This window comes from Panulirus ornatus, chromosome 1, assembly GCF_036320965.1.
Source record: "Panulirus ornatus isolate Po-2019 chromosome 1, ASM3632096v1, whole genome shotgun sequence".
In the NCBI taxonomy this organism is placed as follows: Eukaryota; Metazoa; Arthropoda; class Malacostraca; order Decapoda; family Palinuridae; genus Panulirus; species Panulirus ornatus.
The window spans coordinates 415,724-435,636 of NC_092224.1; the positions used below are offsets into that span (position 1 = coordinate 415,724).

Sequence of the window (19,913 nt, forward strand, 5' to 3'; positions counted from 1 at the left end):
TCCCAAATAAAGGATTGTCAGCATAACTAAACAACACTTGTCATCAGTAATGCACTGGAAAACTTTATTCATACCAAAGTGTAATCTCTCTGTCTTCTGCAGGTGTACAACCACATTAGAAATTAAGAGTGCAAGTGACAGGAAGTTTTGGTTTGTGTTTTTATTGATGTCATACATGGGAAAGATAAATGCAGAGACAGAAACACAAGGAATCACTGTTTAATACACAAGTACTTGTTACGCTATGTTAGGAAGTTTTAAATCCATCACCATTCACAAATTATTCCTACTTTAAATATATTGTGGACAGAGACAGTGATCACCCTTGTCAAAGAATTCTGTGAAGTGTATTGATCACCATTTCTTCAATGGTCTATCAAGTCTAAAATACCACAATATGAGATTATATCTCTATCTACATTTCTGATGCCTGTTCCCTTCTGGAACTCACTCAAGGGGGTGGCCACGGCAGTAGAGTCTCCATAACTAGTGAACTCCAAAGCCACTTCTTAGCCGTTAATGCCTCACCCTTAACAGGCCATTGGCAGAGGGCAAGTCTAGTACAGTGTTTGTAGAGGCTCATACCTAATGTTACTACTGACTACTTTTACCTAATGCTCGAACTCAACGTTTTTACCAACTACTGCTACATAAAGCTCCCACCAAAATGTTCCTACCTACTAATTCTATCTGTTGCTCCAACCATTTTGCCAAAATGCTGGGCTAGCACACAGCATTCACCACAAGAAAAGCTACTGTTACAAAGAGTGAGCTGTGCAAATTAAATTGTCAAGAGTTTTGCATGATATAGATATTGTATGTTCTGGACAGAATGCCAGTAGTCCAAGTGTGGGTAAGGCAGAAAGAAAAGACAACTACTGAAGTGCTGGCCCACTACGCAGCCATCACTAACCCTCCCAATACCCAAAAGGGTAGTAATGGTAATATACCTCCCTGGTTGGTGGCTGCCTACTAACTACTACCTACTATACTAGTGATTCAGTAGCTGATAAACATTATCTTACCAAAAATGCCTCTGAGTTACATAAATTGTTTTAGTGTATGAAAATTCTTGTACTTCTCTGGATGGACTCAAAAATTCTTATCTTATATTTATTTATTTTGCTTTGTCGCTGTCTCCCGCGTTAGCGAGGTAGCACAAGGAAACAGACGAAAGAATGGCCCAACCCACCCACATACACATGTATATACATACACGTCCACACACGCAAAATATACATACCTATACATCTCAATGTACACATATATATACACACACAGACATATACATATATACGCATGTACATAATTCATACTGTCTGCCTTTACTTATTCCCATCGCCACCTCGCCACACATGGAATAACAACCCCCTTCCCCCTCATGTGTGCGAGGTAGCGCTAGGAAAAGACAACAAAGGCCCCATTCGTTCACACTCAGTCTCTAGCTGTCATGTAATAATGCACTGAAACCACAGCTCCCTTTCCACATCCAGGCCCCACAGAACTTTCCACGGTTCTTATGTGATCTTAAATCGATGTGATCTTAAATCGACTGGTCAGTTTTCTGAAAATGCATTGTTGCTTTCTTAGCAATGGGGCTTTAAAGAAATTTCTAAACAGGGTCTAACAACCCAAGCTATCTCTCCAGAGGATGTTTGGACTTCATCTTAGACAAGTTTACAAATTCTTTTTTCAGATAGTTCCACAAGTCTGAAATAGACAGAATGTACAGGGAATCTGTCAACAGCTCACCCAAAAGTCCCATGGTGTAGTGATGAAATCAGCTACATGAAAGAAAGAGGATACTATTCTGAATGCCAGATATATAAATAAAATCATTGACTCACTACATACATGCATGTAATATCTCTTGAATGCTCAAGACTAATGACATCAGAGGTCTTTGATTTTGAACTTAGGTTGCATACAAAGGAATTTTGTTTTTTCTAACTTGCTAACCCTTCAACCCTCTTACTGGTTTTCACACAAGACTGTACCCAAATGGTAATTGGTAATTCTGTTCTGTTCTATATTTCATACGACTGTTCCCTCTAGAAAGTCCCATCAAGAGGGTGGCCAAGGCAAAAGAGTCTCCCTTTACATGCCTCCCTCACAAATGCCATTCCATGCCTTCTTCCCCCATTTCTCTCTTTAGTGCTCTTTCTCTCATACCAACCCCTTTAAATATACATCCCACAATCTTCTTGCAAACTTTCCATCTTGCATTCTTTCCACATGCTCAAACCACCTCAAAATAACACATTTCACTGACTTTAGCACCCCACAATTCACTCCCTTTGCATTCCCTGCCATACCAAATCTTTCATACATCCCATCATTACTTTCTTCATTCCATCTAGCCATACCACATGCTCCTCTCAAATAACTCATTCTGAAATCCTATATTCTTGACCTCTGTGACTCATCCCATATCCATGTTTCAGCTGCACAGGTCAGGAGGACTATGTTGTCCTTTATAATAATGAAGGGAAAGCTGTGGTAACTGGCGTAATTCATAACTTTAGCATCATGCTAATATGTACATCAAATATATCAACAGTACAATGTAGTTACCAATTTGTTACCTATTCCACATAATTTTTGAAAACAAGAGTAACCTTTCCTTAGGTTGGTTCTGTATCAGATAAGCATGGGTAAACTTACTGCATAGCTCAAAGGGTTCCCTTTAATATAATTGTTCATCACCACCACCCATGAAGTTTCAGCTGTATATTTTTCTAAACATTTCTAACATGCATGATACATTTGACTCTCCTAAACAGATATGTGGAATTGGGCATCTACACTTTCAAAGCATGATTTAAAGAACCCTAACTGTCTTATAAAGGCTAGTAATTCTGCATCTAATAGATTACAAATACAGCACCATCGTATCAAAGTTTACCTGCTCAGTTATTATCAAGCTTAACATTAAAATCAACTTTCCAGCACGACTCTTCTACTCTACTTCTCTGGGTGCAAGTTTTGTCAATGTTGTTTTATACCTATATTCCCATGAAAATACAGACAACAACCATATCAGTCACAAATTCCTTATCATTGGGGGTTCTGTCAGTTGGGTGCAACTTAAAATTCAGGATGCTGTCAAAAATGAGACATACCACTACATGCAGAGATGGGAAAATTTACATAAGAGGTTTTCTGCAGTAGTATTTCTTCAGCTTAATTTCATGGAAAAGTCCATGTGGTGTTCCAGCTTAGTTTTCCCTTTCAACTTAAATTACAGAGCAGCCAGGATTACTTCCATCTGTATACCAAATCTTTCACCTATTTCTTTGTCCAAAAATATTCAAAAGTCTACATAGTCTTGTTTGTTAACATTTCACCCTGTCATTTCATCTTAATTTTTCAAACTGTCCCCTTTTACTGTTTAATCTCTTAAAGAAATAAAAAAGTACAGTGAACTAACCTGGAAGTATATAACTATTCCAAAGATAAGTACAGTTGCCAGCAGGTTGGTCAAATTGGGTAGATTCTGACGGTAAAAAGCCTCTCGAAGGGCACGCACCTATTGGAGAGAAGAAAAATCACATTATCATACAAAATCAGAAACAAATCCAATTCAAACAGTAGTAAAATGTCACGTACATCAAAAGTAGCTGAAAGAAAAAATGGAGCAAAGTAGCCATTTAATCACAAAAAAGTAAATTTTGAGGCAGTGTGTGTTTCACTATATTGCAAAAGAGTGTGCACAAAAAGGAAGAGGGTGCTGCAGTGATACAACTCCTTGCCTCCCTAGCAAGCTTATCTCTCTGGCTTGCCATCTATTCTTTTTGGCTTACCATTTATTTGATTTTCTTATGTTACCTGAGACAGCACAGGCCGCGGAGGCCCTAATCAAGGCAGAGCAAGTATGAATATTACATGTGTATGTGTATGTATATGTTGAAATGTATTTCATCACATTATCCTTTGTCGCTGTCACCTGTGTTATCAAGGTAGCACAAGGAAACAGACAAAAGAATGGCGCAACCCGCCCACATACACGTGCATATACATACACGTCAACACATGCACATATACATAACCATAAATTTCAACGTACACATATATACATACATTATCGTTATCATCATTACTATACCCCGTCACTGTCTCCCATGCCGGCAAGGTAGCGCAAGGAAACAGACGAAAGAATGGACCAACCCACCAACATACACATGTATATAAATACAAGTCCACACACACACATATACATACCTATACATTTCAACATATACATATATATATATATACACAGACATATACATATATACATATGTACATAATTGATACTTGCTGCCTTTATTCATTCCCATAGCCACCCTGCCACACATGAAAAGACACACCCCTCCCCCGGCACACGTGCGAGGTAGCACTAGGAAAAGACAACAAAGGCCAAATTCATTCACAATCAGTCTCTAGCTATCATGTATAATGCACCAAAACCACAACTCCCTTTCAACATCCAGGCTCCATAAAGCAATCCACGGTTTACCCCAGACACTTCACATGTCCTGGTTCAGTCCATTGACAGCACCTCGACCCCAGTATACCACATTGTTCCAATTTAGTCTACTCCTTACATGCCTTTCACCCTCTTGTATGTTTGGGACCCAATTGCTAAAAATCTTTTTCACTCCATCCTTCCACCTCCAATTTGGTCTCCCACTTCTCATTCCCTCCACCTCTGACACATATATCCTCTTTTTCAATCTTTCCTCACTCATTCTCTTTATGTGACCAAACCATTTCAATACACCCCTCTTCTGCTCTCGCAACCACACTCTTTATTACCACACATCTCTTACCCTTTCATTACTTAATCAAACCACATATTGTCCTCAAACATCTCATTTCCAACACATCTACCTTCCTCCGCACAACCCCATCCATAGGCCACACCTCGCAATCATTTTGTTGGAACCACTATTCCTTCAAACATACCCATTTTTTGCTTTCCGAGATACAATCTTACTTCTTCATCCCACCACCCACTACCCTTTCTGACATGCCCACCTCCCATGCTTCTCATGCCACAAGCATCTTTTGCACAAGCCAAAATGTACAGGTAGGTATGTATGTATGTGTGAGTGGGTGTTTATGTACATACATGTGTATGTAGGTGGGTTGGGCCATTCTTTTGTCTCTTTCCTTGCGCTACCTCACTAACACGGGAGACAGCGACTAAGTGTAATAGATAACATATAATATATATGTATAAATTTACTTACATTTTAATGATACTCTCTCACGCCAGCTCTTATTTGCCCTCTTTTTCACCTCTTGTACCTTTCTCTTGACCTCCTGCCTCTTTCTTTTATACATCTCCCACTCATTTGCATTATTTCCCTGCAAAAATCATCCAAATGCCTCTCTTTTCTCTTTCACTAATAATCTTACTTCTTCATCCCACCACTCACTAACCTTTCTAATCTGCCCACCTCCCACGCTTCTAATGCCACAATCATCTTTTGCGCAAGCCATCACTGCTTCCCTAAATAAGTGCGTAAATAAAGTGCTTAAGACAAGGGAACAAATGGGAACTTCAGTGAAGGGGGCTAATGAGGAGGTGATAACAAATAGTGGTGATGTGAGGAGATGGAGCAAGGTATTTTTTTGAAGGTTTATTGAATGTGTTTGATAAGAGTGGCAGATATAGGGTGTTTTGGTCGAGGTGGTGTGTAAAGTGAGACGGTTAGGGAGGATCATTTGGTAAACAGAGAAGAGGTAGTAAAAGCTTTGCGAAAGATGAAAGCCGACAAGGCAGCGGGTTTGGATGGCATTGCAGTGGAATTTATTAAAAAAGGGGGTGACTGTATTGTTGACTGGTTGGTAAGGTTAGATTATCTAATGCATGTATGATTCATGGCGAGGTGCCTGAGGATTGGCGGAATGCGTGCATAGTGCCATTGTACAAAGGCAAAGGGGATAAAAGTGAGTGCTCAAATTACAGAGGTATAAGTTTGTTAAGTTAAGTTAAGAGTAAATGTGAATAAGAGCAAGGTTATTAGGTACAGTAGGGTTGAGGGTCAAGTCAATTGGGAGGTAAGTTTGAATAAAGAAAAACTGGAGGAAGTAAAGTGTTTTAGATATCTGGGAGTGGATCTGGCAGCGGATGGAACCATGGAAGCGGAAGTGAATCATAGGGTGGGGGAGGGGGCGAAAATCCTGGGAGCGTTGAAGAATGTGTGGAAGTTGAGAACATTATCTCCGAAAGCAAAAATGGGTATGTTTGAAGGAATAGTGGTTCCAACAATGTTGTATGGTTGCGAGGCGTGGGCTATGGATAGAGTTGTGCGGAGGGTGGATGTGCTGGAAATGAGATGTTTGAGGACAATATGTGGTGCAAGGGGGTTTGATTAAGTAATGTAAGGGTAAGAGAGATGTGTGGAAATAAAAAGAGCGTGGTTGAGAGAGCAGAAGAGGGTGTTTTGAAATGGTTTGGGCACATGGAGAGAATGAGTGAGGAAAGATTGACCAAGAGGATATATGTGTCGGAGGTGGAGGGAACGAGAAGTGGGAGACCAAATTGGAGGTGGAAAGATGGAGTGAAAAAGATTTTGAGTGATCGGGGCCTGAACATGCATGAGGGTGAAAGGTGGGCAAGGAATAGAGTGAATTGGATCGATGTGGTATACCGGGGTCGACGTGCTGTCAATGGATTGAATCAGGACATGTGAAGCGTCTGGGGTAAACCATGGAAAGTTCTGTGGGGCCTTGATGTGCAGAGGGAGCTGTGGTTTCAGGCATTATTACATGGCAGCTGGGGACTGAGTGTGAACGAATGGGGCCTTTGTTGACTTTTCCTAGCGCTACCTCGCACACATGAGGGGGGAGGGGGATGTTATTCCATGTGTGGCAAGGTGGCGATGGGGATAAATAAAGGCAGACAGTATGAATTATGTACATGTGTATATATGTATATGTGTGTATGTGTATATATATGTGTACATTGAGATGTATAGGTATGTATATTTGCGTGTGTGGTCGTATATGTATATACATGTGTATGGGGGTGGGTTGGGCCATTTCTTTCGTCTGTTCCTTGCGCTACCTTGCAAACGCAGGAGACAGCGACAAAGCAAAATATAATAAATAAATAATAAAAATATAATAACATATACTCTTTTTTAATTTTCCAAAATAAGGAACAGAGAAGAGGGCCAGGTGAGGATATTCCCTCAAAGGCCCAGTCCTCTGTTCTTAACACTACCTCGCTTACGTGGAAAATGAAGTTTGAAAAAAAAAAAATTATATATATATACATATACATATATATATATATATATCTTTTTTATTATTTTTTATTTTGCTTTGTCACTGTCTCCCGCGTTAGCGAGGTAGCGCAAGGAAACAGACGAAAGAATGGCCCAACCCGCCCACATACACATGCATATACATACATGCACAATATACATACCTATACATCTCAATGTACACATATATATACACACACAGACATATACATATATACACATGAACATAATTCATACTGTCTGCCTTTATTTGTTCCCATCACCACCCCGCCACACATGGAATAACAACCCCCTCCCCCTTCATGTGTGTGAGGTAGCGCTAGGAAAAACACCAAAGGCCCCATTCGTTCACAGCTCCCTTTCCACATCCAGGCCCCACACACTTTGCATGGTTTACCCCAGACACTTCACATGTCCTGATTCAATCCATTGACAGCACGTCGACCCCGGTATACCAAATCGTTCCAATTCACTCTATTCCTTGCACGCCTTTCACCCTCGTGCATGTTCAGGCCCCGATCACACAAAATCTTTTTCACTCCATCTTTCCACCTCCAATTTGGTCTCCCACTTCTCATTCCCTCCACCTCTGACACATATATCCTCTTGGTCAATCTTTCCCCACTCATTCTCTCCATGTGACCACACCATTTTAAAACACTCTCTTCTGCTCTCTCAACCGCACTCTTTTTATTTCCAAACATCTCTCTCACCCTTACATTACTTACTCGATCAAACCACCTCACACCACATATTGTCCTCAAACATCTCATTTCGAGCACATCCACCCTCCTGCGCACAACTCTATCCATAGCCCACGCCTCGCAACCATACAACATTGTTGGAACCACTATTCCTTCAAACATACCCATTTTTGCTTTCCGAGATAATGTTCTCGACTTCCACACATTCTTCAAGGCTCCCAGAATTTTCGCCCCCTCCCCCACCCTATGATTCACTTCCGCTTCCATGGTTCCATCTGCTTCCAGATCCACTCCCAGATATCTAAAACACTTCACTTCCTCCAGCTTATCTCCATTCAAACTTACCTCCCAATTGACTTGACCCTCAACCCTACTGTACCTAATTACCTTGCTCTTATTCACATTTACTCTTAACTTTCTTCTTTCACACACTTTACCAAACTCAGTCACCAGCTTATGCAGTTTCTCACATGAATCAGCCACCAGCGCTGTATCATCAGCGAACAACAACTGACTCACTTCCCAAGCTCTCTCATCCACAACAGACTGCATACTTGCCCCTCTTTCCAAAACTCTTGCATTCACCTCCCTAACAACCCCATCCATAAACAAATTAAACAACCATGGAGACATCACACACCCCTGCCGCAAACCTACATTCACTGAGAACCAATCACTTTCCTCTCTTCCTACACGTACATATGCCTTACATCTTCGATAAAAACTTTTCACTGCTTCTAACAACTTGCCTCCCACACCATATATTCTTAATACCTTCCACAGAGCATCTCTATCAACTCTATCATATGCCTTCTCCAGATCCATAAATGCTACATACAAATCCATTTGTTTTTCTCAGTATTTCTCGCATACATTCTTGAAAGCAAACACCTGATCCACACATCCTCTACCACTTCTGAAACCACACTGCTCTTCCCCAATCTGATGCTCTGTACATGCCTTCACCCTCTCAGTCAATACCCTCCCATATAATTTACCAGGAATATTCAACAAACTTATACCTCTGTAATTTGAGCACTCACTCTTATCCCCTTTGCCTTTGTACAATGGCACTATGCAAGCATTCCGCCAATCCTCAGGCACCTCACCATGAATCATACATACATTAAATAACCTTACCAACCAGTCAACAATACAGTCACCCCCTTTTTTAATAAATTCCACTGCAATGCCATCCAAACCTGCTGCTTTGCCGGCTTTCATCTTCCGTAAAGCTTTTACTACCTCTTCTCTATTTACCAAATCATTTTTCCTAACCCGTCTCACTTTGCACACCACCTCGACCAAGACACCCCACATCTGCCACTCTATCATCAAACACATTCAACAAACCTTCAAAATACTCACTCCATCTCCTTCTCACATCACCACTACTTGTTATCACCTCCCCATTAACCCCCTTCACTGATGTTCCCATTTGCTCCCTTGTCTTACGCACTTTATTTACCTCCTTCCAAAACATCTTTTTATTCTCCATGAAATTTAAAAGAGAAAATGTGAATAAGAGAAAGGTTATTAGGTCAGTGGGGTTGGGGTTTCAAGTAAATTGGGAGGTAAGTTTGAAAAAGAAAAACTGGGGGGAAGTAAAGTTTTTAGTATCTGGGAGTGGTTTGGGAAAGCGGAGGGAAACCCAGGAAGCGGAAGGGGAATCATGGGGGTTGGGGGGGGGGGGAAAAAATCCTGGGACCCTTGAAGAATTTTTGGGGAATTTGAGAACATTATCTCCAAAAGCAAAAATGGGTTTTTTTAAAAGGAAAAGGGGTTTTTTTTTTTTTCCCCAAAAATTTATTAGGTTGGGGGGTTTTGGGCTATGGATAGATTTGTGGGGGGGGTTTGGATGTGCTGGAAATGAGATGTTTGAGGACAATATGGGGGGTGAAGGGGGTTTGTTTGAGTAAGTAATGTAAGGGTAAGAGAGATGTGTGGAAAAAAAAAGAGCGTGGTTGAGGAGAAAAAAAGGGGTGTTTTAAAATTTGGTTTTGGGACATGGAAGAATGAGTGAGGAAAGATTGACCAAGAGGATATATGGTCGGAGGTGGAGGGAAGGAGAAGTGGGAGACCAAATTGGAGGGGGAAAAGATGGGTAAAAAAGTTTTTGAGTGATCGGGGCCTGAACATGCAGGAGGGTGAAAGGGGGCAAGGAATAGAGTGAATTGGAAAAGATGTGGGTTTTCCGGGGTCGAAATGCTGTCAAAGGGTTGAATCAGGGCTGGGGAAGCGTTTGGGGGAAACCCGGAAAAATTTGTGGGGCCTTGGGTTGGAAAGGGAGCTGTGGTTTCAGGCATTATTACATGGCAGTGGGGACTGAGTTGAACGAAAGGGGGTTTTTTTGCTTTTTCCCAGCGTCCTGAAAATGAGGGGGGGGGGATTTTTTATTCCTTTTGTGGCGAAAAGGGGGCGGGTGGGGGAAAAAAAAAAAGGCAGAAAGTATTTAAATTTTGTACATGTGTATATTGGGATATGTTGTTGTGTTTTAAAATTTTGGTACATTGAGATGTATGGGGATGTATTTTTTGTGGGAGTTATACGTGTTGGGGGGGGGTTGGGGCCCTTTCTTTGTCTTTTTTCTTTTCGCTACCTCGCAAAAACGGAGGGCAGGACCAAAACAAAAAAAAAATAAAAAAATAAAAAAAAATATAATTTCTTTTTTTTTTAATTTTTCCCCCAAAAGAAGGAAAGAGGGAAAAGGGCCTTTTGGGAAATTCCCCCAAAGGCCCCCGTCCTTTGTTTTAAAACCCCCCTCCTCCCTTTTTGTGGAAAATGGGGAATTTGGGGAAAAAAAAAAAATATTTATATATATATATATAAAATATTAATATTTTTTTTTTTTGCTTTGTCGCTGTCTCCCCTTTTTTAAAGGTTTGCGCAAGGAAAAGACGAAAAAATGGCCCAACCCACCCCCTTTCACATGTTTTAAATAAAGTCCACACACCAAATATACATAATATTTCATTAAAGTAACATTATTACACACACAGAAAATATACATATATAACATGAAAATAATTCATACTGTTTTTGCCTTTATTTGTTCCCCTTCCCCCCCCCACACATGGAATAAAACCCCCCCCCCTTTATGTGTGGAAAATTTTGCGTAGGAAAAACACCAAAGGCCCCCCATTTTCGTTTCCCAAAAAGCTCCCTTTCCAATCCAGGCCCCACACAAATTTCCCTGGTTTACCCCCGAATTTTACTGCCTTTCAATCCCTTGAAGACCTCGCCCCCGGGGATACCCCATCTTCCAATTCCCCCTTTCCTTTACGCCTTTCACCCCCTGCATGTTTTGGCCCCAAACAACCCAAAATTTTTTTACCCCCTTTTTTTTCCACCTCCCAATTTTGGGTTCCCCCCTTTCCCCCATTTCCCCCCCCCTCTGAAACATTTTATCCCCTTGGTCAATCTTTCCCCACTCATTCTCTCCATGTGACCACACCATTTTAAAACACCCTCTTCTGCTCTCTCAACCGCACTCTTTTTATTTCCAAACATCTCTCTCACCCTTACATTACTTACTCGATCAAACCACCTCACACCACATATTGTCCTCAAACATCTCATTTCGAGCACATCCACCCTCCTGCGCACAACTCTATCCATAGCCCACGCCTCGCAACCATACAACATTGTTGGAACCACTATTCCTTCAAACATACCCATTTTTGCTTTCCGAGATAATGTTCTCGACTTCCACACATTCTTCAAGGCTCCCAGAATTTTCGCCCCCTCCCCCACCCTATGATTCACTTCCGCTTCCATGGTTCCATCTGCTTCCAGATCCACTCCCAGATATCTAAAACACTTCACTTCCTCCAGCTTATCTCCATTCAAACTTACCTCCCAATTGACTTGACCCTCAACCCTACTGTACCTAATTACCTTGCTCTTATTCACATTTACTCTTAACTTTCTTCTTTCACACACTTTACCAAACTCAGTCACCAGCTTATGCAGTTTCTCACATGAATCAGCCACCAGCGCTGTATCATCAGCGAACAACAACTGACTCACTTCCCAAGCTCTCTCATCCACAACAGACTGCATACTTGCCCCTCTTTCCAAAACTCTTGCATTCACCTCCCTAACAACCCCATCCATAAACAAATTAAACAACCATGGAGACATCACACACCCCTGCCGCAAACCTACATTCACTGAGAACCAATCACTTTCCTCTCTTCCTACACGTACATATGCCTTACATCTTCGATAAAAACTTTTCACTGCTTCTAACAACTTGCCTCCCACACCATATATTCTTAATACCTTCCACAGAGCATCTCTATCAACTCTATCATATGCCTTCTCCAGATCCATAAATGCTACATACAAATCCATTTGTTTTTCTCAGTATTTCTCGCATACATTCTTGAAAGCAAACACCTGATCCACACATCCTCTACCACTTCTGAAACCACACTGCTCTTCCCCAATCTGATGCTCTGTACATGCCTTCACCCTCTCAGTCAATACCCTCCCATATAATTTACCAGGAATATTCAACAAACTTATACCTCTGTAATTTGAGCACTCACTCTTATCCCCTTTGCCTTTGTACAATGGCACTATGCAAGCATTCCGCCAATCCTCAGGCACCTCACCATGAATCATACATACATTAAATAACCTTACCAACCAGTCAACAATACAGTCACCCCCTTTTTTAATAAATTCCACTGCAATGCCATCCAAACCTGCTGCTTTGCCGGCTTTCATCTTCCGTAAAGCTTTTACTACCTCTTCTCTATTTACCAAATCATTTTTCCTAACCGTCTCACTTTGCACACCACCTCGACCAAGACACCCCACATCTGCCACTCTATCATCAAACACATTCAACAAACCTTCAAAATACTCACTCCATCTCGTTCTCACATCACCACTACTTGTTATCACCTCCCCATTAGCCCCCTTCACTGAAGTTCCCATTTGCTCCCTTGTCTTACGCACTTTATTTACCTCCTTCCAAAACATCTTTTTATTCTCCATGAAATTTAATGATACTCTCTCACCCCAACTCTCATTTGCCCTCTTTTTCACCTCTTGCACCTTTCTCTTGACCTCCTGCCTCTTTCTTTTATACCTCTCCCACTCATTTGCATTTTTTCCCTGCAAAAATCGTTCAAATGCCTCTCTCTTCTCTTTCAATAATAATCTTACTTCTTCATTTCACCACTCACTACCTTTTCTAATCAACCCACCTCCCACGCTTCTCATGCCACAAGCATCTTTTGCGCAAGCCATCACTGCTTCCCTAAATACATCCCATTCCTCCCCCACTCCCATTACCTCCTTTGTTCTCACCTTTTTCCATTCTGTACTCAGTCTCTTCCTCACATAAGTCTCCTTCCCAAGCTCACTTACTCTCACCACTCTCTTCACCCCAACATTCTCTCTTCTTTTCTGAAAACCCCCACAAATCTTCACCTCTGCTTCCACAAGATAATGATCAGACATATCTCCAGTTGCACCTCTCAGCACATTAACATCCAAAAGTCTCTCTTTCGTGCGTCTATCAATTAACACATAATCCAATAACGCTCTCTGGCCATCTCTCCTACTTATATACGTATACTTATGTATATCTCGCTTTTTAAACCAGGTATTCCCAATGACCAGTCCTTTTTCAGCACATAAATCTAAAAGCTCTTCACCATTTCCATTTACAACACTGAACACTCCATGTATACCAATTATTCCCTCAACTGCCACATTACTCACCTTTGCATTCAAATCACCCATCACTATATTTTTAATTTCTTTTTTCTTTTTTTTTTTAATTTTCCAAAAGAAGGAACAGAGAAGGGGGCCAGGTGAGGGTATTCCCTCAATGGCCCAGTCCTCTGTTCTTAACGCTACCTCGCTATCGCGGGAAATGGCGAATAGTATGAAAAAAAAAAAAAAAAAATGTGTGGAAATAAAAAGAGCGTGGTTGAGAGAGCAGAAGAGGGTGTTTTGAAATAGTTTGGGCAAATGGAGAGAATGAGGGAAAAAAAATTGACCAAGAGGATATATGTGTCGGAGGTGGAGGGAACGAGGAGAAGAGGGAGACCAAACTGGAGGTGGAAAGATGGAGTGAAAAAGATTTTGTGTGATCGGGGCCTGAACATGCAGGAGGGTGAAAGGAGGGCAAGGAATAGAGTGAATTGGAGCGATGTGGTATACCGGGGTTGACGTGCTGTCAGTGGATTGAATCAGGGCATGTGAAGCGTCTGGGGTAAACCATGGAAAGCTGTGTAGGTATGTATATTTGCGTGTGTGGACGTATGTATATACATGTGTATGGGGGTGGGTTGGGCCATTTCTTTCGTCTGTTTCTTTGCGCTACCTCGCAAAAGCGGGAGACAGCGACAAAGCAAAAAAAAAAAAAATATATATATATATATATATATATATATATATATAGGGTTAGGGGAGAAAGAATACTTCCCACGTATTTCCTGCGTGTCGTAGAAGGCGACTAAAAGGGGAGGGAGCGGATGGCTGGAAATCCTCCCCTCTCGCTTTTTTTTTTTAATTTTCCAAAAGAAGGAACAGAGAAGGAGGCCAGGTGAGGATATTCCCTCTAAGGCCCAGTCCTCTGTTCTTAACGCTACCTCACTAATGCGGGAAATGGCGAATAGTATGAAAGAAAAGAAATAAATATATATATATATATATATATATATATATATATTTTTTTTTTTATACCTCGTCGCTGTCTCCCACGGTTGCGAGGTAGCGCAAGGAAACAGACGAAAGAAATGGCCCAACCCCCCCCATACACATGTACATACACACGTCCACACACGCAAATATACATACCTACACAGCTTTCCATGATTTACCCCGGACGCTTCACATGCCTTGATTCAATCCACTGACAGCACGTCAACCCCTGTATACCACATCGCTCCAATTCACTCTATTCCTTGCCCTCCTTTCACCCTCCTGCATGTTCAGGCCCCGATCACACAAAATCCTTTTCACTCCATCTTTCCACCTCCAATTTGGTCTCCCTCTTCTCCTCGTTCCCTCCACCTCCGACACATATATCCTCTTGGTCAATCTTTCCTCACTCATTCTCTCCATGTGCCCAAACCATTTCAAAACACCCTCTTCTGCTCTCTCAACCACGCTCTTTTTATTTCCACACATCTCTCTTACCCTTACGTTACTTACTCGATCAAACCACCTCACACCACACATTGTCCTCAAACATCTCATTTCCAGCACATCCATCCTCCTGCGCACAACTCTATCCATAGCCCACGCCTCGCAACCATACAACATTGTTGGAACCACTATTCCTTCAAACATACCCATTTTTGCTTTCCGAGATAATGTTCTCGACTTCCAAACATTTTTCAAGGCTCCCAAAATTTTCGCCCCCTCCCCCACCCTATGATCCACTTCCGCTTCCATGGTTCCATCCGCTGACAGATCCACTCCCAGATATCTAAAACACTTCACTTCCTCCAGTTTTTCTCCATTCAAACTCACCTCCCAATTGACTTGACCCTCACCCCTACTGTACCTAATAACCTTGCTCTTATTCACATTTACTCTCAACTTTCTTCTTCCACACACTTTACCAAACTCAGTCACCAGCTTCTGCAGTTTCTCACATGAATCAGCCACCAGCGCTGTATCATCAGCGAACAACAACTGACTCACTTCCCAAGCTCTCTCATCCCCAACAGACTTCATACTTGCCCCTCTTTCCAGGACTCTTGCATTTACCTCCCTTACAACCCCATCCATAAACAAATTAAACAACCATGGAGACATCACACACCCCTGCCGCAAACCTACATTCACTGAGAACCAATCACTTTCCTCTCTTCCTACACGTACACATGCCTTACATCCTCGATAGAAACTTTTCACTGCTTCTAACAACTTGCCTCCCACACCATATATTCTTAATACCTTCCACAGAGCATCTCTATCAACTCTATCATATGCCTTCTCCAGATCCATAAATGCTACATACAAATCCATTTGCTTTTCTAAGTATTTCTCACATACATTCTTCAAAGCAAACACCTGATCCACACATCCTCTACCACTTCTGAAACCGCACTGCTCTTCCCCAATCTGATGCTCTGTACATGCCTTCACCCTCTCAATCAATACCCTCCCATATAATTTACCAGGAATACTCAACAAACTTATACCTCTGTAATTTGAGCACTCACTCTTATCCCCTTTTTTTTTGCTTTGTCGCTGTCTCCCACTTTTGCGAGGTAGCGCAAAGAAACAGACGAAAGAAATGGCCCAACCCACCCCCATACACATGTGTATACATACGTCCACACACAAACACACGTACATACATATATATAACATATGCACATTTCCATACACATAAATGTACATATACTTACTTGCTTTTATCCATTCCCAGCACCACTCTGCCCTACAGGAAACAGCATCGCCACCCCCTGCATCAGTGACGTAGCATCAGGAAAACATACAAAAAGAGGCCACATTCATTCACACTGTCTCTAGCTGTCATGTGCAATGCACCATAATCACAGCTCCTTATCCACATCCAGGCCCCAAAGGCCTTTTCATGGTTTTCCCCAGAATTTCACATGCCCTGGTTCAGTCCCCTAACAGCACATCGTCCCCAGTATACCACATCATTCCAATCCACTCTATTCCTTGCTTGCTTCTCACCCTCCTGTATATTCAGGCCTCAAAATCGTATTTGCTCCATCCATCCACTTCTAATTTGGCCTCCTGCTTCTTGTTCCCTCCACCTGACACTTATATCCTCTCTGTTAACCTATCCTCACTCATTCTCTCTATATGTCCAAACCATTTCAACACGCCCTTTTCTGCTCACTCAGCCCTCTCAACCACACTCTTTATTTCCACGCATCTCTCTTACTGTTTCATTGCATACTCGATCAAACCACCTCACACCACATATTGTCCTCAAATATTTCATTTCAAAACATCCATCATCCTCTGTACAGCCCCATCTACAGCCTATGCCTTGCAACCATATAATACTGTTGGAGCTTTTATTCCTTCAAACATATCCACTTTTGCTGTCTGAGATAACAGTCTCACCTTCCACACATTCTTCATCACTCCCAGAACCTTCAATCCCTCCCCTAACCTTTGACTTGCTTCCTACCTCCAAGGTTCCATTCACTGCCAAGTCCACTACAAGATATCTAAAACACTTCACTTCCAATCTTTCTCCATTCAGACTTACATCCCAATTAACTTCTCTTAATGCAGCTGAACCTAATAACCTTGCTTTTTTTTCACATTTACTCTCAACTTTCTCCTTTCACAAACCTTTCCAAACTCATTCAACAACTGCACTTTCTCACTCGAATCAGCCACCAGTGCTGTATCATCGGCGAACAAAAATTGACTACCCTCCCAGGCCCTCTCATCCCAACAGACTGCATACTCGCCCCTCTCTCCAAAACTCTTGCATTTACCTCCTAACCACCCTATCCATAAACAAATTAAACAGTCATGGGAACATCACACACCTCTGCTGCAAACCAACCTTCAATGGAAACCAATCACCCTCCTCTCTTCATATTTGCACAAATACCTTACATCCTTGATAAAATCTTCTCTGCTTCTAGCAACTTACCTCCCACACCATATACTCTTAAGACCTTCCACAAAGCATCTCCAACCCTATCATACTTTTTCTTCAGATCCATAAATGCTGCATACAAACACATCTGTTTTTCTAAGCATTTCTCACATTCTTCAAAGCAAACACCTGATCCACAAATCCTCTACCACTTCTGAAACTACACCTGCTCTTCTTCAATCTGATGCTCTGTGCATGCTTTCATCCTTTCAATCAATACCCTTCCATACAATTTCCCACGAATACTCAAACTTATTCCTCTGTAGTTTGAACACTCACCTTTATCCCCTTTGCGTCTGTACAATGGCAATATAAATGCATTCTGCCAATTCTCAGGCACTTCACCATGATCCACACACACATACTGAATATCCTTACCAGCCAATCAACGACACAGTCACTCCCTTTCTTAATAAATTCTACTGCTGTGCCATCCAAATCTGCCATCTTGCCGTACTTCATCTTCTGCAAGGCTTTTACTACCTCTTCTCTCTTAACCAAACCATTCTCTCTGACCCTCTTACTTTGCAAATCACCCCAACCAAAACACCCTATATCTGCCACTCTATCATCAAACATTCAACAAACCTCCAAAATACTCAATCCATCACTACCTGCTATTACTTACCCCTTCACCAATGTTTCCATTTGTTCTCTTGTCTTACACACATTATTCACCTCCTTCCAAAACATCTTTTTATTCCCCATAAAGTCTCATGATACTCTCTCACCCCAACTCTCATTTGACCTATTTTTCAACTCTTGCACCTTCCTCTTGACCTCCTGATGCTTTCTTTTACACATCCCAGTCATTTGCACTCCTTTCTTGTACGTATTCTCCAAACGCCTCTCTTTTCTATTTCACTAACAAATTTACCTCATCCCACACCTCACTATCCTCTTAAATCTACCCACTCCCACTTTTCTCATGCCACATGCATCTTTTGCACCTGCCATCGCTGCTTCCCTTAATACATCCCATTCCTCATCCACTCACCTTATGTCATTAGCTCTAACCTTTTGCCATTCTACACTCAATATCTTCTGGTACTTGTCACATAAGTCTCCTATCCAAGCTCACTTACTCTCACCACTCTCTTCTCCCCAGCATATGGCCATCACCAGAGATTACAATGTATGTGCTCAAATGCTGAAAGGTGAAAAAACTGCTGGCATTATAATAAGTGTGCCCTTGGACTTGGTGAATTGAATTTATGGACTATTCTTGATAGCACAGAGAAGATCAAGGCGAATGCCAAGAATAGAACATTAATCTGTGCATCCAAGACCTTGAATTCCTAAATTCAATTATAAAAAGAATGGAACAAATGATAAACAGATGGATCAAACACCAAACTCATGAAAATGTTTTTATCAGCATGTTTATGATACAAGCAAAGGCCTAGAGTACATATGATGACTCAGCAGTGAAGACCCCTTCCCCAGTAACTCCACTCACCTCCTCCCTATCCAACAGCACCAGCAAGCAAATCAGGAACAGCAGTAAATGTAAGTGTCGGAGTTTTGTGTTATTTTCGGTCTTCATCAACTGGATTCATAGTACAGTATGTACATTATAGCATTCTACATTTCCAGGTACATGTATACTGTAGATTTTCATTGGTACAACAGTAGATACCATCTTATTAATAATGAAACCCCCCATCTCAACTGCTTACATCATCTGACTTACACATCTTTGATTCATGTGACCAAGCTCAAGAAAATGTAACTATTGCATAAATTGAGAGGCCCCTTTGTCATTAGGGTAAAAATCGTAAAGTTTCCAATAACTGAAATTAATATTCTTAAACATTTGACAGCAGGAAGGATGGGGAAAAGAAAAATGAAAATGGTATAAACTTCAAGCTAATGGATTGCATGCCTGCTTCACAGAGATCAATGAATTGTAATGGGCAACTCACGAGCACTTGTCAAAATCCATCAAACAATATTTTATATCCCTATCTGCATCATGGTACATAATATCCACTTATACCAATGACACTCTGCAAACACCCCCAAACAAATCAAACCACCAAAATCAAAGGGAAAACAAGGTATATAGTAACACTTCTGTTACTTGTATTTTGACACAATGGAATATTCAATACAGCATATAATTCTCAATTTCAATTAGTAACCCTTAAAAAAGGGGAAAAAAACTAACTTTGCCACAGCAATTACCATACTCACAACTGGTGTTTTGTGGAGTTGGTCATTGTTTATCATCTCCCATGTGCTCTCTAGCACGGTGCTGCATGCTGGTCTTGCATGTTTGCATAGTTTGTGCACCCTGGATTACTAGTGTGGCTAACT

At 41.4% G+C, this 19,913-nt stretch overlaps 1 protein-coding gene across 1 annotated transcript in view; it reads right to left on the reverse strand.

Annotated features, from left to right (window-relative positions):
* Sec61alpha (SEC61 translocon subunit alpha) overlaps positions 1-19,913 on the reverse strand; it is a 52,199-nt gene that overhangs the window by 15,342 nt on the left and 16,944 nt on the right. Inside the window, exon 6 of the mRNA XM_071669611.1 lies at positions 3,431-3,529. Within this exon, the coding sequence (XP_071525712.1) occupies positions 3,431-3,529 (99 nt within the window). The remainder of the gene's footprint in view (positions 1-3,430; positions 3,530-19,913) is intronic.